This window comes from Psammomys obesus, unplaced genomic scaffold (genome assembly GCF_907164565.1).
Source record: "Psammomys obesus unplaced genomic scaffold, mPsaObe1.curated_primary_1811, whole genome shotgun sequence".
NCBI classification, from domain to species: domain Eukaryota; kingdom Metazoa; phylum Chordata; class Mammalia; order Rodentia; family Muridae; genus Psammomys; species Psammomys obesus.
This window is the reverse complement of record NW_026596158.1, coordinates 2,873,830-2,896,399: the sequence shown is the minus strand read 5'-3', so window position 1 is coordinate 2,896,399 and position 22,570 is coordinate 2,873,830. Positions and strand designations below refer to the sequence as shown.

The window sequence follows — 22,570 nt, the reverse complement described above, 5'->3', positions numbered from 1 at the left end:
GAAAGCACAACAGAGCAACTGCTGAAAACAGGCAGTTTTCTTTTTTTTTGAATTAATTTTTCTTTTCATCTTTTATATCAATTACAGGTTATTTACTTTGCATCCCAGAGGCGGTTTTGCAGAGGGAGAACCTTGCACGAAGCCATCAGCTAGCTCTCATCCCGTGTCACCCAAACCCAACTGAGCCCAGGTCTCATCTCTCTCCAGCCGACCACATCTCATCCCACGCTCAGGTGAAAGGTTCTCAGCCAGAACCCATCTTTCCACTCCCCTGCACCAGGGTCAGCAGAGCCGTATTAAAGAATAACAAATCGTGAGAGTCTTGGGGAAACAAAGAGCCTTGTTTTATTTATTCGAAAGTAGGAAGCCCCTGCAGCATTGTTACGGGGACTTCCGGTCACAAAGGGAAGAAGGTGAAGAAACTGGCCGGTTATCCTAGGACGCTGATTCGTCTCCGGGACACCACAGCGGAGTGGGGAGGATGAGGACAGATAAACCAGGTCCCCGGGTGAGCTGATGCGAGATGACAACGCCCACATAGGTCTGCCGCAGCAGAGAGGACTGTGGGTAAGTACAGCCAAGCTCCCTGAAGCCCTGCGTTCTTGGAGAGTCGGCAGTGACTAGAACGAATCTTCTAGAAGAAGGGTGGGGAAAAGCAGGAGAAAAATGAATGACAGAAGACAGCCACTCCTACATCAACTGAAAACGAACCCTTTCATAAAGATTCCTGGCGCCAGTGGCTCCTTAGCTGGGTCCCTTCCTCAGCCACCTTCGCTTCTCTCACTTTTACGCCTACATAAAACGCATTTTGTGGCCTCAGTAACCACTTTCCAGGCCAGGCATGATGGTATGCACCTGGGAGGCTGAGGCGGGCTCATTAGGCCACCTGAGCTACACAAAAAAAGACCCTGCCTTAACAATACCAACCAAAATGTGGACAAAAAAAGCAGAGCTGCCTTCCAGGGCCTTACTTCACCTGAACCGCTGCCTCCCGGAAGGCTCGCCTAACCGCAAGTACTGCAGGCCAGCCTTCCCATTGGTTCTGTTCCTTCATAGTTCTCTCTCTTCAACCCTCCAGCCAGCATTCCCTTGCTCATAGACAGCCCCACGTGTCCTGGGCCGTTTTCTCAGGAGTCTTTTCTCCACACCCCACAAAGAGGATGCTGCTCCTCATCCCACCTCAGGATCCACCCCGAGGAAACCAGACTTCTCGGCCACTCGCTGAGGTCCAAGGACATGCCCAGCTCCCAGCCTGCCCAAGAGGTGGCTACTTCTGCTCCTGGCATTCAGCCCTGTGTGGCCCACTTCAACACTTACCTACCAAAACTTCATCCACTTCAGCAGGCCGGGTTGTGCCCGGGAAGCCTGCAAGGCAAGGGGAATGGCTGAGCGGACATCGGGACGTCGAGAGTTTGCCACCTCCCCCAGCAGCCTTGGTCCCTGCAGGCTGCACCCTCTCAATCCCCTATACTCACCGAGGACGAGGAAGGTACGACTCCTCCCTGGAAAGAGAAGATCAAGAGAGGTGACTCTTATGGCAGACTTTTCTAGGCTCTACCTTGGCCTCAGGCTCCCCAAGGGCCCCCATGGTAAGCCATCATTATCAGCAAGGACCATCAGTCCGTGATTTCCCCTCCAGAGCACACATTTTACCCAGCAAGATATTGAATATGGTCCCCCAAACACAACACAAGGGAGGAGCGGGAGAAGAGAAGAGCTGTCCTGCCCGTGGGCTGGATGGAGGTCAGCTGTACGTAGCGGCCAGGTAAAGCCTATGGCGGCATCTCCTTGATCGGTGTCTCCTCCTCATCCATACTTCCTCATTTCATTCATTCCTTTCGCCTTTGCTTTTGTGGCGTGGAGCAGCGGAGCACAGAGCCTCACACATGCTAAGCACCTCACGCCACTCAGCCACGCCCTCAGTCTTCATATGTTAAGACAGTAAGTTGCCCAAGCTAGAGGTGAATTGTAGCCCAGGCAGTCCCTGAACTTATGGTCCTCCTGCCTCAGCCACCATCCCAATTCCACCACAAGTGGCTAAGAAGCCAGGCTTTTGGCCGCCTGCCTGTGCTTTCTCTTATCTTCGAAGAGCGTTCTTTCGCCAGGGCGTCGCTGTTCCGAGGATCGGGAGGGAGTCCCTGGCCTGGCTTTTCTTTGTCAGCCTGATTGCCATATGACATATTCACTCTGGTATTAAATCACCTTGCTTACTTATTTGCCGGCTGGCTGGTTTTAAACCTATTCTGTATATCTCTGTATTTGGGCCACGGCGCACACGTGGAGGTCAGAGGACAGCGTGGAGTAGACAGGAGTGGTCAGCTCTCCCCTTCCACCATGCGTGTGCAGGGGATCCGTCTCAGGCAGCGAGGCCTAGCAGCAGTGGCCTTTACCTGCAGAGCCATCTCACGGACCCCTAAGACGGCCTTGTCTGCAACTACGCAAAACAGACCTCCCAATCCCCCCCCCCCTTTTTAATTTCCTCTGAAGCGTGAAGCGTTCAGTTTCCCACCAACCAAGCGTCTCTGTGCTTAGCTTCTGGGCTGGGCTGGGCTGCTATCCTCCACCCCAGCTGCGGCCCCACAAGGGGCAAGAGCGAGCATCCCCAGGCGAGCCTGCGTGGTTGGTGAACAGGTGTAAACTGGTCACCTCCACGCGTCTGTTGAGCAGGCTTCTCTCCCGAACCTGCCCTGGACCTGCTCCGGGTGGGGAGGTGGTGGTGGGGTCGCCCACTGTGGTCCCCGTTACAAAGCAGTATGGTGGAGGAAGGACACAAGCCTCTCCCCGCGCCAAGCAGAGCCCAGAGAGAACAAAGCCTTTCAGAACTCACCTTGGGGGTGGTCTTGGCATAGTATTGCCAGTTGTAAGTAGGATTCTCCTGTGGGCTGTTGTGGTAGTTCTGTGGGAACAGAAGGCCATGGGGGTGCAGAGGAGAAGGGAAGATGGCGTTTTATTGTGTAATAGCCACTTCTTTGCCCGGACAGCCAGTTTCTTAGAAGCCGTGCTGTGTCCCCTCCTTGTAACACGGGCTCTCTTTCTTGTTACCCCAACTGGAGCCCACCCCATCTGGTCCTTCCTCAAATGTGACACGGGAGGGGAGGACGGGGAGACCGAGAAGAAAGGTGGCATTTAAGTCAGGCGGTCAGGGGAGGAGATCTTACCTTGGCTGTGACGGCGGACACCTCTTGTCTTGCTGCCTCAGGCTGTGAAAACTATCAGATGGGAGGGAAAGGAGAGGATGTCGGATTAGCCAGCCTGGAGAAGGGGGCAGGGAGAGAGAGACCCAGTCCCCTCCAGGGAGCCTAGGGACAAGAAACTCACCTGATCGGAGGCGCCCCCTGCCCTCTTCTGCAGCGACGCCACATCCGAGCCCTAAAAGGAGCCGGAAGCCCCTGTCAGTGTCCTCCAGGCCTTGCCAAGCCTCCCGAAGCCCAGACATTGCACTTTGAGCTCTACCTCCTCTTTGGGCTCTGCCTATTCTACCCTACCCCCTAATGGTCCCAGGTAAGCCCGGTAGGGCTGGAGGGTGCCGATGGCCCAGATAGATCTAGGACACGGATTTCCACACTCAGGATTGGAGAGCAACAGTGGAGGACCCAGTGGGGCAAGAGTACCACCTCCACACACGCTGCAGGGTTGGCAGCTCCGAGTGGACACAGTACTAGAATGACAAAGGAGACGAATCCACACGGGTCCCTCCGCCCCGGCCAGCCGTGTGCCTGTGCCAGCCCCTGATGGCCTCCCTGTAGGCCTCTCAGTCAGTCCTACTGTACTGAGACTGTTCTCCATGACGTGCTTTGGAGCTTAGTGATTAGGTTCTCATGGAAGGGAAGACAGGCGAGGAAACATTTAAAGCATCTGCAGCGCATACCTCACAGGTCCTATCCATCTGACAGAGGAGACAGGGATCAAACCCACCCTAGGCAGGGGCCCTACCACTGAGCCACACCCCCAGCCCCTCACTGGGGGATTCTAGGCAGGGGCTCTACCACTGAGCCACATCTCCAGTCTCCTGACCCTGAGTCTTAGCCCCACCACTGGCTCTGACACTGAGGTCACAAACTGGCCACTCACAGACCTTTAAATACTTTTCTTTTGGTTGTCCTTTTTTTTTTTTTAATAGTTGCAAATGATTTAAAATCAGATTTCTAATTTTTCTTGAAAAAAAAAAAAAAACCTGTAGTAACCCTGGTTCTACATGTGTGCTAGAGGAACTCAGACAGCTTGCCTCAGTTCTTGCTCCCGAAGGCCACTAGCCACGCAACACTGAGGGTTGGCTTTCTGAGTGACCCAGTGGACCTGATCATCCTCCTCCCCGAGACCCAGCTACCTAGCCCTCTGCACCTGCCCGAACTTACCTTTCTCCTTCTGATTCCTCTCGGCTTTCCTCCCCGGACCCCTTTGTCATCACTTGTCGTCCCCATTTTGTGCCCCCCCCCCCACTCCACCCACTTTCCCTCGGTACCCACCCAGCTGTGGCTGTCTCCGCGCCAGGCCACGCCCAGAAGGATAAGCAGCAGACCACAGACTGTGGCTGCCTTCATGGTTCTTGCTCTGGCACAGTGAGCGCCCGAGCCTCCTGCCCTGGGATTTTATCCTAGGAAGGCCCTCCCACCCTACTCTCTCAGTGACTCATAGCTTCCCTCTCTCACTCCCACTCCACCCTGCTCAGGGTTGCATAAACCAGGGAGAGTGGGAAGGGAAGGCGTCCTCCCTCACCAGGGGCAGGAAGAAGGTCGGCAAGCCATCCCTCAAGGGCTGCCAACCCCAAAATGACAGGTTCTGCCCAACCCCTTACCTCGATCTGTTTCCAGTTGAAGAAAGGGGTGCTGCGTTTGAAATTCTGGAAGGAGAAGGTGCCAGGACTCAGAGGGTAGGAAATGACAGCACACCGGGCAAGGTGCCAGGGGCCTTTAGGAAGGGCCAGGTGTGGCTTGGGGTTGGGTGAAGGTGAGCATATGGGAAACTGAGGGCGCTTGAGTTTGAGATAGTGCCGGGGATAAAATATAAGGACAAGTCCTATCTCAAAGATGGAGCGCGTCGTCAGCCCTGGCGGCACACGTCCAGAATCTGCATTCAGAGGGCCAAGGCAAGAGGACACAAGCTAGCCTGCGCTACACGGTGAACTGAAGGCCAGCCAGGGCTAGCCAGCAGTTTTAAAGCCCGGCTAGGCCCACATAGCGAGATCCTGTCTCAGAAACGTAAGATAACAACTGAAAAGAGGGGCAAGAGGGAGACTCAGGACGTGATGGCCAGAACCCCTGGGTCTCTGAAAAGGCGAGAGCTTTCTCACCTCCCAAAGTCTTCGGAAGTAAAGTAAGGCTCGAGTGCTGGGAGGCTGGAGGCGGCCCTGTGAACAAAAGATGGGGGACAGGTTAGCAGGGAGCCCGCCACTGCTGTCTGCCTGCAGCCTTCAGAGATGCCCTGTAACTCGTGCGTGAAAGGGATGACGGGAATCCTCATGGACACTGGAACCTGGAAACGAGAGCCGGGCTAGATGTCTGCGCCCTGTGGCTGCCACGCCCAGTTCCCCGTTCTCCCAGTGCCTCTCCTTGGCACAAGTGTCGCAAACCCCTCAGGACTCAGGGCTACCACAGTCCCCAGCACACACCCCCGCCTCCCTCCTCCCAGGACAGCAGTGGAGGCAAAGGCCCAGAAACCACAGTGTCAGGTAGCTGTGGTTTATTTCCGGGGGAGGGGGTGTGAGCTAGGGGTGAGGGGAGGGTGGTGCACAGCTCCTCATCTGGAGGTCAGGGTTTGTCAGAGCACCCCTTGTCCTGAGCAGAGAAGTAGGTTCTAAGAGGAAGCTAGAGGAGTGGGACTCTGGAGAGCAGTGGGCAGGGGTGGGCTGGCAGTTAACCCCGCTCTCAAAATCTGCATGGATCTTTTGGGAGACACTGTCATCTCTCCACACAAACCGTATGTCCCAGCCCAGGCTAGAACCTTTCCCCTCACTCCCCCCACTGGCTGAAGGGCTCAGCTCCCTCATCCCCCTTCTGCTTGGAAAGACTGGAGCTGAGTGCCCTCTCCTGCCCAGCTCCACCTACTCCTTTCTCCCAGACTGACCTGCTGGAAGGCCAGTTGCTGTGAATCCCACCTAGCTAGCATTCCCAGATGAGCAAAGATGCTTGGCCGTGTGTGTGGGCCCTTGGTGCAGTTCCAGTCTCTGTCCTGGCCTCATAGAATCCTTAGTCCCCCAAGGACTACAGCAAGGAGGCTCACCCCACCAGAAGCTGGTTTCTTGAAAAACAGCGCTCATCCAAGCATGGTGGTGCATGCCTGGAATCCGAGCATTCAGGAGCCTGAGGCAGGGGACTCTAAGGCTTGAGGTAAACCTGGGCTTCCTAGTGAATTCAAGACTAACCTGAGCTACATCGGGAGGCTCCATCTCAAAGTTAAATAATAAAGTACATAAGGAAAACAAAATGTATTTTGTTCATTTAAACCAGAAACAAATTGCTGCTCGGAAACCACCATCTCCAATGCCTTGCCTCGTCCCTCAGAGGTCAAAGAGACCTTCCTGATGTTTGGGCAATTCTGTCCCCCTCTCATCACCACCTGCTTTCCCATAAAGACCCCAAATCTTTGGAATGTCTTAGGATGAGGATTAAAATTTTAGCAGCTCAAAGAGGCTAGTCCAGTGGCAGGAATGCTTGATGGACAGAGTCAGAGGAACTGTGGGGGAATGAGGAACCACAGCACAAAGTGAAAAGGGGGTCCAGGGTGCCAGATCGTTCAAGGCAAGCCAGGCACCTAAATTATTAAGTGCCAATTTTTAAATTTTGGCAAGTAACTCATGCTCTTTTTTGAAATGTGTCTTGGTGACTCTCAAGAAGGCCAGCCCCATCTCTTGGGTGTCTGCTGTCTTTTCTTTAAAAACAACAACAACAAACAAACAAAAAAAAAAACCAAAACATGTTTCTTGAGCCTGGTGCCTCAGGCCTCTCCTCCCAGCTACTCAGGAGGATACTGAGTTCAAGGACTACCTTGACAACTTAGTGAATCCCTGTCTCAAAGTAAAAAGTAAAAGAATGCTAGGGGGATAGCTCAGTGGTAGAGCCCCTGCCTAGAATCCCCCAGTGAGGGGCTGGGGTATGGCTCAGTGGTGGAGCCCCTGCCTAGACTCCTCCAGTGAGGGGCTGGGGTGTGGCTCAGGGGTACAGCACTTTGTTTGGCTCTCTTGTGGCTCTAGGTTCAAGCCCAAGCACTGAAAAAAATAATTTTTTAAACTACAAATAGGGCTGGGAAGACATCTCAGTGTTTAAGAGTAGTTGTTGATATTGAAGAGGACAGAGTTCAGATTCCAGCACCCACATCAGGCAGCTCAAAACTGCCTGTACCGCCAATACCAAGGGATCTAATGGCCTCTTCTGGCCTCCACGGGTACCACCTCCCAACACACAAGAGACTGATAACACACACACACACACACACACACACACACACACACACTTCTTTTTAAAGTAAAAATAAACTCCAACTTTGCTTTTTAAAAGAATGTCACTAAGCTGGGCTCGGTGGTGCATGCCTTTCCCGGAACTCACGGAGGCAGAGACAGGCAGATCTCTGTGAATTTGAGGCCAGCCAGTCTACAAAACAAGTCCAGGACAGCCAAGGCTACAGAGGAAAACCTTGCCTCAAAAACGAACAAACAAAAATGGCCCAAACAGGCACATCTGTCACCCACAGTCATGGTTTCTTCCTGAGGACCTTGGATATTTTTTTTCTTTGCCCTGCATCTTCTCATTTCTTACCAAACTATCATGATGTCGAACCGTTCTGACCAGGGGCATTTACTGTGAAAGGGAAGGGTGGAGCAGGGAGAAAGAGAAAGGGTTTCACTGCCCTAGCTGTGAAGACTGCACGTGAGCAGGGTCTCTCCCAAGACCTGTCCCCCGTCTGGTACTAAGCAGCTCCCCCTGCCTGTTTTCCTTGTCTCTCTGAGTTTGTCAGTCTTCTGAGTTTGTAGGTCCATGTAACTCCTCATTCAGTGAATTCCCAAGGACCGTTCAGTCTGCCTGATCCCTTTTGTGTAGAGCTGGGGATTGAACCCAGAGTTTCATTAGTGCTAGGTGAGCAGCTCTACCACTGAGCCACACCTCAGCCCCTCACTGGGGGATTCTAGGCAGTAGCTCTACCATTGATCCAAACCCCCAGCCCCTCACTGGGGGATTCTAGGCAAAGGCTCTACCACTGAGCCACATCCCCAGCCCCTCATTGGGGGATTCTAGGCAGAGGCTCTACCACTGATTTCAACTCAAGCATTCACTGATAGGTTTTAATTTTGAGATATCATTTCCTTAATTTGCCCAAGCAGGCTAAAACTCATTCTGTAGTTCAGGGTGGTTTTGAATTTGCTAATCTTACTGCCTTTTCTTCCGAAATTGCCAGAATGACAAGCCAGCATCCTGGCAGGTCTAAAGGAGAGACTGGACCGAGGTTGAGGGTTCACCTGGGATATTAAAGACATCCATCCCCTCTGCTCCATCTAATATTTTCTGAATTTACCCTCTCTTTCCAGGTCTCCATCGGCTTCCCACTCATGGACTCATTTTGTTTGAGCATTTGCCTAAACACCTTTTTAGTAGCTCTCATTACTGTACCCCTGCCTCATCATGAAGCTGTCTAGCTGTCCTCTCTCGGTCCTCTGCTCTCAGATCAGAGGACCTTCTGGCATTGCCTTCTGGCCCTTACCTTGTTGATGGCATCCCAGTTAATGAAACGCAACTTGGCTTTTAAATTCTGCAGAGGAGACAAAAAACAATGTCCAAACCCGATCATGAAAAAAATGTTTGCTTTTGTTTTGTTTTAGGACAGAAGGGGTCAAGAGCTGGCCTGGAGAGATGGCTAAGTGGTTAAGAGCACCAGATGCTGTTCTAGAAGACCTGAGTTCTACCCCAAGCACCCACGTGATGGTTCACAACATCTCTAACTCCAGTTCCAAGAGCTCTGACGCCCCCTTCTGGCCTCTGCTGGCACCAGGGACACGCACTCAACTACATAAACTAAAACTTTACAAAACTTCCAAGACGAGGCTGTGGCTTTCCCTGGAGATGTTGGGGCTGAGGAAGTGTGATGGCCTCTCCAAAGGTGAGTCAAACAAGTTCACAGAACTCACCTCCCAGAAACCGTCCAAGTCGAAGGGCAGGGATGGTGCATCGTAGTTCTAAGGAATGGATGAGAAATGACAGGAGGTTAGGAGTGTCTACTTTGTGAGCAAGAGGGAGATGTTGGCATCGGGCAGGAAAGGGAGAAAGTACACCTGAGACCCTAGTCCAGCCCAAGGTAGAGGGCGTCCCCGACTCACCACACTCTTGAGTTCACTGACAGCTTCGTTTTGACCGCTGTCTCCGCTAGACCCATGCTCCTGGGTAGGGGAAGGGAAGATTTATGTTCAAGGCTCCCGTTCACCACCGCACCCTCGCCTGTCTTCTACCCCAGGCCCACCCATGTCCACCTCTGCTCTCTCCTCTCTGTGACCTTTGCTCTTCTCTCTCCCACGTCTGCATGTGACTTAACCCCATAGCTGACCTAATCTCTCGAGACACACGCTCTCCAAGAAAGCCCAGGCTTTCTTCAAGCTTGCCGCAGTCCTCCTGTGTCCCTGAGGACAGATCTGCTTCATGCCTGCCTGCCACATTCACGCTCTTGCCCCGACTTTCTTCTGCCCCACCCCACCACGGAGAGCAGTGTTAACGTGGGGTCCCGCCGTGTGCCAGGTACCACGCCTTAGCTTGCCATGAGACTTCTTTGAGGTGACTTCATTTTACCAGCAGGGGCCAGCAGGGAGTATCAGCCTCTGTCTGCCTACATGGGCCCCGCATCGCCTTGCTTTCATGATAGTACAGAAAAGTCTACAGGAGCTAGGAAAGGCGAGCAGGCCGGGGTCCTCAGAGTCAGAGGGTCAATTGACTTGCTTGAAAAATACGTAGATGATGAATGGCAGACTTGACATTTAACCCCCATCTTTATACCCAAAAGTTCAACAACTTCCCACTTCTCTATACTTATTAAGCACATTTGAATGTACATCTGTGTATGTGTATGCGTATATGCATACATATGCATGTATGCAAATTCCCTTGATCTGTTTGGGGAGGGCATTACTTGGAATTGGACCTACCTCACCTATGTTGAGCAGGGGCTCCACCACTGAGCCACACCCCAGCCCCTCACTGGGGGATTCTAGGCAGGGGCTCTACCACTGAGCCATGCCCCTGTTCTCTTTTACTTTTAAAAGATCTCTCTAACTTGTCCAGGCTGGTCTTGAACACACTCTATAGACCAGGCAGTCCTTGAATTCCAGACCCTCCTGCCTCGTCCTCCCCAGTAACTGGGATTACAAGTCTTGCTTTTAGAATATCTTCTTGTGTTACTTTTGTCTGGTTTCCCACTTGCCATCAGTACGGCTCTGATTCCAGACGGAAGGAGAGAGGGAAGCAAATGGCAGAGGAGGGGAGGGAGATCCCCGCCGCCATCTTGGGTTTTTGGTAGTCAGCAGTTTGTACGAACAGCTTATGAAAAAAAATACGTGTTTTTGTCTCTTGGCACTCCATCCCACTCTCCAGCATCCTTTCTGGAAGCCACCAAGGCTGTCCCTTGACTCACCTGGTAGTCATGGGAGCCCCCAAGGAGACGGCTGTTTTCTCTACTTTCCTAGGGAGACATAAAAAGCAGAAGTCAGCGGGGAGGAGAAGGCAGGACAGAGGGGAAAAGGGATAGATAAGAGAGTGTGGAATCGCTTCCCACCAGGTCTTACGTCACCTGTGACTGCTCACTTACGCTCATGAATGCACCACCATCTGTTAATTAATATGCATTTCTCCAGAACCCAGCGCGAAGCGCTGTTGCCACTAAGCCATCAGAATCCTCCCCTGGCCAGGCTGCCGCGCTAAAGCGACGCAGACTAGAAACTCCAGGTGAGCTGGTCTCTGCACTGGGCGGGAAGGGAGTGTCAGCTAGTGGGTCCCTGGTGGCACAGGGCATGCTGCCTGGCCAGCTCCTGAATCCGTCTCATTCCCAGAGCCACCAGCAGGCCTGGCCAGGATGTGGGGACACTTGCCCTGTTGAAGACTAGTGACTACTGTATTCTGCAAGTTGAGTGTCTACTCTCCAGCCTGCTATCCCCCCCCCCATGCCCTGGTATCCCTTCCTCCCCCCGAACCTCAAGAACCTCCCTGTTCCCTATTCAAGTACAACACAAAAAAAAAAAAAAAAGATAGAGACCAAAAAACGTTGAGGCGCTATGTTCTTTTTCTCCTTTTTGAGGGTTTTGTTTTGTTTTGTTTTTCAAGACAGGGTTTCTCTGTGTGGCTTTGGTTGTCCTGGAACTCACTCTGTAGACCAGGCTGGCCTGGAACTCAGAGACCTGCCTGTGTCTGCCTTCCAAGTGCTGGGTCTAAAGACATGTGCCATGAAGCCCAGCTGACTCCCTGTGTTCCTAAAGCTGATTTACAGATAATAAATAAACAAACAAACAAACAAACAAATAAATACACTACAAGAATTAACAAGGTGAAAGACTTGCTCTTTAAACCGAAGCACCCATAACAGTGAGCACCTTAATTGCCAGTTTGTCAGAGAGCTGCTGCCTCTGCTCTGCGGCCCCCCTCTCCTCTGACTTCTCCCAGTCTTGTCTTGTTCCTAGCCCAGTGACCCCTGCTGTGCCACCAGGGCCCAGCCCAGCAGCCTCAGCACCTCCAGGGATCTGGTGAGAAACTCCGAATTCCAGCCCCACCCCAGATGTGCAGGCTCAACCTGCACTTTGCACAAGACCTCTAGGTGTGGACAGGAGTGGCCCACTTACTCAGCCCTCGTCACTGTGGGTGCTGACCCTGGCACCCAGATTTCCAGAGCAGCTGGGAAGGTGTGTGCGTGCGCCACTCCTCGGCTAGCCCTCCCTGGATCCTGGGCGCTGGCCAAGGACGGGGCATTTGAAATGACTGTCTCTAAAATGGGTTGATGAAATACTGACGGCGGGCACAGCAGTGCCTACCTATAACTCTGGCTCTCAAGCCTCGAGTGTGGGCTAGCCTGGGCTACGGTGAAAGCCTACCTCAGAAATAAATAAGACCGGACTGGTTTACACATGGAATCCTCACGACCTCATCTGGGTATAGAGCAAAGCATAGTGCAAATGAGTTTGCCTCCAAGTTCAAGGCCTGTTAGGGCTCTGTAAGGAGTTGGAGGCTAGCCCGAGGTACTTAGCGAGACCCTGTCTCAAGATAAACTCTAAAGAAAAGCTGGGCTTGGCGACCTGTGCCTGTAATCCCAGCACTTCTGAGGCTGAGCAGTGCTGTGGCTTTTCAGAATAGCCTAGACTGACCCTGTTGGTGACACGTTGTCTAAAGAAAGGGATGAAGGAAGAGTTAAGTTCCAGGATAGAAAGAACATTTGCCTCTAATCCAGCATTGAGGAGCTGGGGTGGGGGAGGGGAAGAGTTGAGGGGGGTGACATGGCTGCTCAGTGGCAGAGCACTTGCCTAGAGGCCCCCAGTGAGGGGCTGGGGTGTGGCTCGGTTGCCTAGCTCGTACACACTCTCGAAAGCGCACACACACAAGAGCAGCAGGAATGAAGGAATGCCATCCTGCTGTCCACTGTAACTTTGGAGACTTGGGATTTTAGGGGTCTCTGGTCCTTCCTAGTCAAGTTTGGGTTCCCTCCCAGGGTTAGGTGGGGGTGGGCATGAGTAAGGAGGTCCAGCAGGCAGGGCTCCTGGGGCCACAGCACGGGCACAGCGATGCCAGGCTGCCCCTGTGTCTGTGAGTGTGTCTCTCACCTGACTCCCAGATCCTCCGGCCACTCGGACATCATTCCCTGGGTTGTTACACTGTGGGGGAAAGATTTTTTTTTTTCTCCTCAGTCTGCTGCTCTGCACTCCTGGCCCCTTATGAAAGCGCTGTAATCATCTCCTCTTGGGAGAGAGGGGAGAGAGCAGTGCCTTCATCTTCAGCCCCATCCCTGACCACTCTGCCAGCATCTGTGTGCACACACAGTCCCTGGCCACTCACCTCAGGTCTGTCGATACCGCCACTTCCGCTGCTACTTCCTCCGCTACTTCCTCCTCTGCCACCGCTGCCACCGCCGCTGTTTCCTCTGTCGCTGCTGCCGCCGCTGCTGCTTCCTTCTCTGTCTCCGCCACTGCCACTTCCCTGCAAGAAAAGAATCCAGGTAATGTCTCTAAAGCATATGCAAAGGGCCCAGGAGCTCCTAGCCTCCGTTCTTTCCCCATCTTTGGCCAACAGGTTGCTAGAGACAACTTTAGTAAACTTTAGTTAAAAAAAAAAAAAAGGCCAGGTATGGCCCAGGGTTTGGAAATATACAGTGGGGAGTCTGGGCTGTTGGCTCTCTCTCTCTCTCTTACACACACACACACACCCCTATAAAAAGCTGCCACTGGGGCTGAAGAAATAGCTCAGAGTTTAAGAGCACACACTCTTCCAGAGGACCTGTGTTAAGCTGTCAGGACTTATGTTAGGATGCTCAAAACAGCCTGTAGGTCCAGTCTCAGGGGACCCACCCGTCCGGCCTCCAAGGGACCCTGCACTCATTAGGACATACCTATATGAACATATACACCCCATTTTAAAAAATTAAATAAGCTGCCACTCGGGAACAGGCTGGGCTTGCTCCATCCCAGCCCTTCTTTGCACACCCTCTCTTACAAAAAAAAAAAAAAAAAAAAAAGGAAGAGGAGACCCTGGGTCCTTACCCTGGAGACTGAATAGCCTTCGTCAAAATTAGCCGTTTCTCTGTCCTGAATGGGGAGAGAGGGTCGTCTCAGCCTCGGGCACATAAAGCCGCCTGCAATTAGCTTTATCTAGTTGGTGTTTTGTTTTGTTTTTGAGACAGGTTCTCATGTAACCCAGTATAACCTTGGACACATCACATAGCCATGGCTGACCTAGACTCCACCCCCAGGGAACTAGGATTCCCGGAGCACTTTCTACCAATGGGCGGAAGAGCCCTTGGACACCCTCTCTCGGAGCTCCTCTCTAAGATGACCCCTCCTGGCTCCCCCATGCACCACGTTATCCACGCTGCAGCTATCCTTAAGTCTCCAAGGGGGGCGACCCTCCCCTGTTCTCCTGGAAGCATCCAGAACAAGCAGGGGGTTTCTGGTTTGCTTTGTGATAGAGCTATGTAGCCCTGGCTGGCCTCAAACTCAGCAATCCTCCGGCCTCAGCTTTCCAGGCGCTGGAGAGTACAGTATTTCCTCCGTGTCCTCTTCCCTCCCCTCACCCTCAGCTCTGCTCAGCAAGCAGTAAAGGTTGGACCCGAGCAGGGACTTTCTCACCATGGCAGGGAGCACAGGAAGGGACGCAGGCAGTGCCCCTGTATGAGGAGCCCCGTAATCAGGGCTGGGAGGGTGGGGGCTGGAGGCTGGAGGAGTCCCGGGAGACCACCGTCACAGAAGCCATCCACTCTAGGGCTGTGACAGCATTAAGGGAAACCTCAGAGCCTTGGTCCCCGGCACCCCAATAAAGAAACTTACCCGGGACCCAGAACTGCTGCTGCCACTGTGGCCTTGGCCGCTGCTGCTGCTCCCGTGGCCGCTACTGCCCTGGCCATGACTACCGCCACCGCTGCTGCCACCGTGGTCACCGCCGCTGCCGTCTCCCTGAGGCAGGGAGAACAGAGCAATGACTAAGCATAGGGCCCCACCACCGTCTTCCTCGGCCCCTTACAGGGTCCTGTTAGCCTCAGCAGGCCCCTAGAAAGCAGTGTATCCCCGCCTTCCCAGAGCTGAACCACAGGCCACGCCCCCTCTTACCCCAGAGCTGCTGGAGCTTTCGCGGGAGCCAGATGGTGGCGGGTTGGTACACTGTGGATGGAAGGGGGACCCCACGAGGGCAGAGAGGTCAATGCCACCTCTGTAGATCAGGCTTCTCTGTTGCTTGTCTCTTGGCTTCCTCGCCCCTCCCCATTTCCCTCCCTCTTCCCCTGGCCCTCGACCTTCATCCCTTCCCACCGCCTCTTCTGTTCCTCCTCATCCCTTCTCTGTTCTGTCCCATGCACCCAGACACCCCTCTATCTTACCCCTGAGTCTGGGTTGCTGCCTCTCACTGAGCCGTAGCCAGGCTGAGCCACAGCGCCCTGCAGGGAGGGTGAAACTGAGTTTAGGATCCAGAAGATAAGGAGGGGTGGGGAGGACAGGGTTGGGACATGGGTCTGGGTGGTGACTTTACCTGGCCATTGGTTTCATAGCTGAATGACCCGCCATTGCCTCCTTGACCCGCAGAGCCACCCAGAGAGTTGGTTCCATAGTTGCCTTCTGAGGCCCAGGGAGTCCCCTGAGCACCAGGATTTCCCTGTCTTCCACCTTGAGAGCCAAACATGCCATGGCCTCCAGATGTCCCCTGCAAGGACAATACTCCCATCCTTAATGGGCCTATCCCTGACATTCATGAGAGAGGGAACCAGCACCATCAGAGAGAGGAGGAGGGGAAGGAGAAGGGGGAGGGAGAGGGAGGCCACTCAGTAGAGAGAAAACTCAGGGCAACGAAAGAAAATGTTCCAGACAGCCGCCCAGGAACCATCCGTTCACACTTTGACCCTCGACGCAGCCATCCCCAGCTGCGCTCTGCACACCCAGCTTCCCAGCCACTCACCCAAGAGCCAGAGTTGTGGGCAGCATCTATCCCTCGTCGAATGACATCCTCAGCCTGCCTGCCAACCTCATTTCCAGCGTTCCCCAGAGACCGTGCCGCTTCCCCGAGCCTGTGGTCGAAAGCATCTCCCCTGGCCCCCCTCAAAGCAAAGCCACCTTCCTCTCCGTGCCCCTGACCGAGGGCATCCTGGATTCCTGAGCTGGCTGCCTCTTTAGCCCCTTGGCCTACAGCCTCTCCAACTCCGTGGCTAATGGCATCTCCCACTCCTTGTAAGGCACCTGCCCCTTTGCCCTCTGCTCCACTCTGCAGTGGGCTGGCTGCCCCGCTACCCAGACTTAGGGCCAGCAGGAGACAGGCCAGGGAGCCCTGTAGCTTCATCTCTGCCCAGCTCCCTCTCTCCCCTGAGGATCGTTTCCTTCTCTCTTCTTCTGGGCTATGGGACCTCCTGCCTTTCTTCCTCTGTTTCCTTAGTCTGCCTCCCTCAGGACCCACAGCCTTCCCTCTCCGTTCCCAGACTCCCCTGCTTTCCAGAGCCTTCCTTCTTGCCACTACCCCTTATACTGTAGGTTGGGAGAAGGTAAGAGGGCTGGGCAGCCTAAAGCCCCTCCTCCAGTGACTCAGGGCCTGGCCACCACCGATAGGGTAATGAATCTTAATTGTGAATGAGAGCCTGTGTTGAAACAGAGAGAGAGAGAGAGAGAGAGAGAGAGAGAGAGAGAGCTGGCCGCCAGGAAGGGAGGGGAAAGAATAGGATGAGATGGATGCAAAAGTGTTCCAGTTGCCTAACCGCAGGAATTTGGGGCGCAGGGTGGGGACAGGAGCATCCGAGGAGATAGGTGTTGATAGGTCTGGAGGCGGCAGGGTGGGGGTACTTAGGAAACAGGGGTCACAAGCAGGTGAGACCCCCAAGGGTATAAGGAGAGAAAAGCCATCCCAGCTAAACCAGCATGCTAGGGCCGTGAAGACAGGGAGAGGTGACCTTTCCCTGCTCCCCAGGCTTCCCTGCAGGTGCCCCTCCTTGCATGCTTCCACAGCCCAGGAGACACTGAGAACTCTGGGGCTGCCATTAAGTTCCGTTCCGAGGGCCTGGGGACCCCCATGTTGAAGGAATGACACACTTCTGTGAGTGGCCCTGGAGGAAGGGTTTGGGCAGCTGTCACAGAGCGCTCAGGGGCCCTGGGCGAGGAGCCCGGGAACTGGGCGGGCCAGCCACCCGCAGGGGAAGAGTAGGCGGGAAAGACCAAGGAAGGGAGAAGCTGACCCAGACGCCCATCCTGTTTACCTGCGCCACAGAGGGGTATGAGTGTGTGTGTAAGAGCTCACAGCCACTGTGCTGCTTGCTCACCACCCGCAGCCTTCCCCAGGGGCCAGGGCAGCCCTGGCAAGGAAGGAGGGATCGGCCCAAGACCATCCCCTGCACTCGCGGCCTTCACCCCCGGCCACGGCTCCAGTGGGGGAACCCAGGCATCCTCCCCAGTCTCATCCCTGCCCGACAAGTGTGACTGCTTCTCGGGTTCCCAGGGGCCCCGGGTCCTCCCACTTGGAACCATCCTGTATCACTGGTTAGGAGGGGCCAGTTTCCATCCGCCTTTCTCAATGTCTGTCAGTCAGTCTCTCCCCACCCCGGCATCTGCGCCCCGGCTTGTAACAGTCAAGACTTCTGTGTATATCAACACCATCCCTGGCTGTCCCTCTCTCCCACCTCCGTGCTGCTCCATTGCTGCTGTTTTAATAATAATCATTAATACTAATAACCATCATCCCACTCCTACTAATAACAATCCCAGCTTGTTTGTCAAAGGCCTCCTATGTGCCCAGATTTCTGTGCTGGCTTCCACATGGTCAGAATCATCTAACCCTGAAAGATGGCTCTTTTTATTACCCTCAGAGAACACAGAGGGCCTATAGTTGAACCAGGAGCCAAGTCCAGACCTGCCTCTGACAGAGCCCAAGCTGCTAAGCCCCGTCTGTCACTTCAGCGTGTCACACCAACCCTTGCTTGTCTAGGTAGAACTAATCTTGGTTTTTTTTTCCTTGGGAGCTATGTAGGAGGAAGGGGTGCAGGAGGAAATCTGGGCCCCCAGAATGAGTGCCAGAGGGTCATCTGACCCCACTCAGAGGTTGGATGGAGGAGGAGCTCAGGACAGAACACTCGCTTCATGGTTCCCCTGGCCAGGCCTCACCTGCCTGGTCCATCAATGCTCACTTTCTGTATGCCAGCTTACTTTCTTACTTCAGACTGTTACAAGAGCCTAACGTTTGCTGGCAAACGTCCCCGCGCTGAAAAGTTGAGTCAGGAGAATCACTAGTTCAAGGCCAGCCGAGGCTACACAGCAAGACCCTATTGCAAACATACACCAATAACAAAGGATATTCTAAGAAAATATTTTGGGGGGTTGGCAAGGTGGCTCAGCAGGGGAAGGCGTTCGTCGCCAAGGCTGACCACCTGATGTCACATGGGGGTTAGAAAGTTGTCTTCTGCCTTCCACAGTGGTGCGTGCACACCCAGAGATACAAAATAATAATAATAAATAAAAGAAACGAAGATCATCTGTCCTAGGTAAAAATTACCAGGACAATACAGATAAAAGCAAACAATAGCATTGTTTTGTAGCTGGCTGCAGTTCCTGGGTCTTCTTTGTTATAAAGGAAAGTTAGCTGGGGAGGTGATCAGTAGGTAAGAGTGCTGTTCCTCCAGAGGACCTCAGTACGGTCCCCGCGCCCACATCCGGCAGCTCACAACTGCCTTTAACTCCAGCTCCGGGGGAACCAGTGCCCTCCTCTGGACTCTGTGGTGCCAGCATGCTTTGGTTACAGAACATTAAGAAATCAGGCTCAAACTGATCAGGGAACTCTCTCCCTGCTGCGTGCCTGTCCTCGTGTTGGAAGCTGCTGCTCGGACTGCTGGAAGAGAAAATGGCTGGCCCAGTGTTGGGGCCTGCATGATGTCGCACCACACTGCCAGGAGAGTTACACCCACTTAGGTGATGGTGGCACGACGGTTAGGAGAGTAACCAGTCCCTGGTTGGGTCCGAGGTCTGCTTCACGGGAGGGAGGTCATGTATGATGCTGTAAACCTGGTCAAGAGCTCGAGAAACCGCAGGCCCTAGAGGGAGACTTACTGGTGCTGATTCACTGAGCAGACTACTTAGGCTTTATGTTTATCCTCATGGATTCATGACACTCTCAACCTTGGTAGGAGAAGTTCCTTTCTGCAGTGGGTAGGGGTTAATACAGACTCGTCGCCGGTCAACGAGCTGGGAATAAGTGACCGAGGGGGCTCAGCCGGGGATGGACCGTCTGTATCAACTTCCCACAGTCTGAGGCTCAGGAAACACCGCAGGAGAATGGGTGCAAAGACTCTAACAGCTGGAGGGTGGGAGTCAGGGGAGCTGTGAGGTGCTGGCTGCTGGACATGACGTGATTGTTGGACACGTGGACTCGCAGCCGCTGTGGTTTGCCTGCGTAAGATCTGCACAGCACAAAGGGAGTCAAAACTCCAGCATGAATGGGAAAGGACTCCCGAGACCACGCCCCTAGCTGAGGAGCTCTTGGCAGCTATTGGCTTCCAAAGGAGAGTGCGCTTTCCTTTGGCCTTCATCCCTCACCCCACCATCTCTCCCCTCCCCCTCTCTCTACTCTGTCCCTGCTTCTCTCACAGAGATCTCATCTGGACTCTTCCAAGACCTCCGGCTGTTCTATCTATCTATCTATCTATCTATCTATCTATCTATCTATCTCTCCTACAATCAAAACTTTCCCCCTTAACCATACCACGGAGCAATCATGTCATCAGTTCATACAGTACATACATGTATGAAAATTTCAAAGTATTTTTGATAATTTAATGAGCCAGGCATGCTGGTGCATGCCTGTGGCCCCATCACTCAGGCCACTGAGGCAGAAGGATCCCAAGTTCAAGACCAGCCTGTGCAACCCCCATCTCAAAAGGTGAGGGTGGCTGGAAAGATGGCTCCCCAACACCCACACAGCAGCTCACAGCCCTCTGTAACTCCAGTTCTGTTGGATCTGACGCCCCATGCTGGCCCCCAAGGACATTGCATGCACACGGGGCGCAGACAAACGCCTGTACACATAAATTTAAAGAAAGAAATAAAGATTTTTAAAAGTCTTAGTTGGGTTGGGAGGGTGGCTCAGTGGATAAAGCACTTGCCATGCAAGCACGAACACATGTGTTCGGATCCCAGGAATGCCCGGAAGCTCTTGTGCCAGCCAGCTTAGAGGACACATCTGCAAACTAAGAAATTGTCTCAGGCAGGGCGGAAGGCGGGCACCCACACCTGAGACTCTGCATGTTAATAACACACACACGTGTGTGTGAACATACATGCATACACACATACATATCACACATAAACAAATAAATAAAGTCATATGTTATCGTTTTACGTGTATGAGTATTTTGCCTGTGTACCGTGTGCTGGCCAGAAGAGGGAGTCAAATCTCCTTGGAACTTACTTGCAGATAGTTGTGAGCCACTGTGTGGGTGCTGGGAACTGAACCTCCTAACCCGTGAGCCGTCTCTCCGGCCTAACAAACTTTTTCTTTTTGATCATGGGTTAATGGGTCATCAAAGTTAAGTGTGGTCGGATCTGACTTGTCCTGCAGCAGCAGCCTGCAGCCTTGTTCTTGCACTTAGCCTCCCGACTGCGTCTCTGCTTTAGACTCTGTCTCCCCTTTACTACTTCACGGACCGAAACCTGTCAAGCGGCGTCAGACACGTAAAGAAAGCTGCCTTGGGGGAGGGGCTACAAGGCTGGTTTTCAGCACTGACTGTATTCAAGGAGACTTCTTTTGGATTAGCTGGTAGGCTGATGCCTACAGGACGAAAAGAAACCATGACAGCATGCAGGGTCTTCAAGCAGACGGACAGCAGGGTCTGTCTGTCCTCCCTGGGGCAGGAGCCTGCTTACTCTTCTGAAGGAGCACTGTGGCTTGAGCAGGCAGAGAATGGGGAAGGTGATGTTAGAAAGGGCAAAAGACTGTAGGGATTGGGGGATTGTTGTGAGGGCTTTGGCTCTGGGGGCAGCTGCTGACTGAGCTGCTTTAGGGAGCCCTCTGGGGTGGGGAGTGCCCAGAGACCACAGGGGAGGCCTGAGGGCAAAGGGGGAGGCTGGCAGACCATCCCCCACTCCATACTGTGGGTTCCTGGTCTCAGCTCGGGACTGCCACATCCTGTTCCTGTCCCGGAGCCCTCCGGATCCTTCTCTTCTGTAAAGACAGGTGTGAGCCTAGGCTGTGGCCAACACAGGAAGGGCTTAGACGGTGCGTCACCGCGGGCCCAGAGGTCTCCTGCTAGCGGCAGGATTGCTGACATGCTGGGGTGTTTCCTTGGTCATCGTTACTGTTCTTGATAATTTTGTAATTTTTGTTTTGACTTACTTGTTTTAAAGCATGTAGTGTGTGGTGTGGGTATGTGATTGCATGTGTGTGTATGTGTAATTGTGTGTCTATGTGTGTGAGTGTGTTTGTGAGTGTATGTGAGAGGGAGTGTGCATGAGCGTGTGTGTGTGTGTGTGTGTGTGTGTGTACACGAAGAGATCAGACGACACTTTGGGGGCTTTTGTTTCTCTCCTTCCACCATGTGGGCCCTGGGGAATGGTTTTAGGCAGTCAAATTTGGCAACAAGACTCTACCTTCGGAACCATCTCACCGGCTTTAATTTTGTATTTTGAGACATGGTATTGTAACATAGTCGAGGCTGGCCTGGAACTCAGTATGTAATACAGGCTAGCCTCAAACTTATGATGTTTGGCCTTCATCCCTCACCCCACCATGGCCTCCCCTCCCCCTCTCTCTACTCTGTCCCTGCTTCTCTCACAGAGATCTCATCTGGAGATGAGAGCTAAGGTAAGAAGATTAGCTCTATAATCCCTACTGCCATGGTGCCAGGCAGGTGCACCCACACCCTGGCTTCTAGCTGTAGGTACACGCACACGCGTGCACACACACACACACACACACACACACACACACACACACACACACTTGTCCTTAAAGGGCCAGGTCAGAAACGTGTTTATGAAGAAGCCCTGTTCTAAAGCACCATCTCAGCATGCTGCAGGTCACAGGAAGGCAGGCCACCTCTCAGGTAGCCATGACTAGCTGGAAGGCCTTAGGCAACTCCTCTTCTCCATCCATCATGTGTGAGGAGGATAATGAGGGTGCCTGCCTCGGGGTGCTTATGAGGACATGATGAATCATATCTGTAAAGTGCTTAGCACAAGCCCAGGAAGGACCCATGAGAGGTGGTGGTGAGCAGTGAGGTCCCACCCAAATTCCTCACCCTGTTCTTGGGCATTTGCAGAAACTGGCCCTTCCTCGATGTCATTGCTCTTTGGCCGGGATCCACCCTTCCCAGCAGAGTGTTTCTCCCTTACTCTCATTCCAATGCCTGGCCCCGGGTTAGCTCATGTGTCAGACATTTGGGTCTGGACTTGACCTCACCGCTGAGCTCCATGGGAGGTAGGGTTAGGGGGGGATGAGTGTAGAACAAGAAACATTTTTGGTATAATTACAAATTGCCACAGGTGGCACCATGAAGGACAAGATTGGGGTGTCATGAGAGAGAATGGTCACTGGGGCCTAATTATCAAGTTGGGGGCGTGGCCAAGGCAGCTGTGTCCCTAAGCATGAGGAGGAAACAGCTTAGGGACACTGGGAGGCTAGGAACATGCCAGCAGAGGGCAGCAAATCACACCCTCTCCCAGGCAAGAGTCGCCTATGAGTAGGTACCCTCACGGCTACTGTGCAAGCAAACTGGGTGAGAAAGTGTGCTTAAGAAACAGTCAGTGCGAAGGAAAGAAAGGAAGGACGGAAGAGAGAGAGAGAGAGAGAGAGAGAGAGAAAGGAAGGAAGGAAGGAAGGAAGGAAGGAAGGAAGGAAGGAAGGAGGGAAGGAGGGAAGAAGAGAAGGGAGGAGAGGAAGAAAGAATGAAAGAA

At 53.3% G+C, this 22,570-nt stretch overlaps 1 protein-coding gene across 1 annotated transcript; it reads right to left on the bottom strand.

Moving 5' to 3' along the window:
* Nucleotides 1-329: 329 nt before the first annotated feature.
* Nucleotides 330-15,986, bottom strand: Dmkn (dermokine). Its single transcript, XM_055594671.1, has 19 exons — nt 15,609-15,986; nt 15,186-15,356; nt 15,037-15,093; nt 14,771-14,821; nt 14,492-14,617; nt 13,709-13,753; nt 13,008-13,148; nt 12,776-12,826; nt 9,305-9,364; nt 9,116-9,163; nt 8,692-8,739; nt 5,291-5,347; nt 4,796-4,840; nt 3,319-3,369; nt 3,159-3,209; nt 2,828-2,896; nt 1,476-1,502; nt 1,318-1,365; nt 330-634 (listed from the first exon to the last, which is right to left on the bottom strand). Exons 1-18 carry the CDS (start codon nt 15,984-15,986, stop codon nt 1,318-1,320), a joined length of 1,524 nt encoding a protein of 507 aa, XP_055450646.1. The 3' UTR covers nt 330-634.
* Between the last annotated feature and the right edge of the window lie 6,584 nt (nt 15,987-22,570).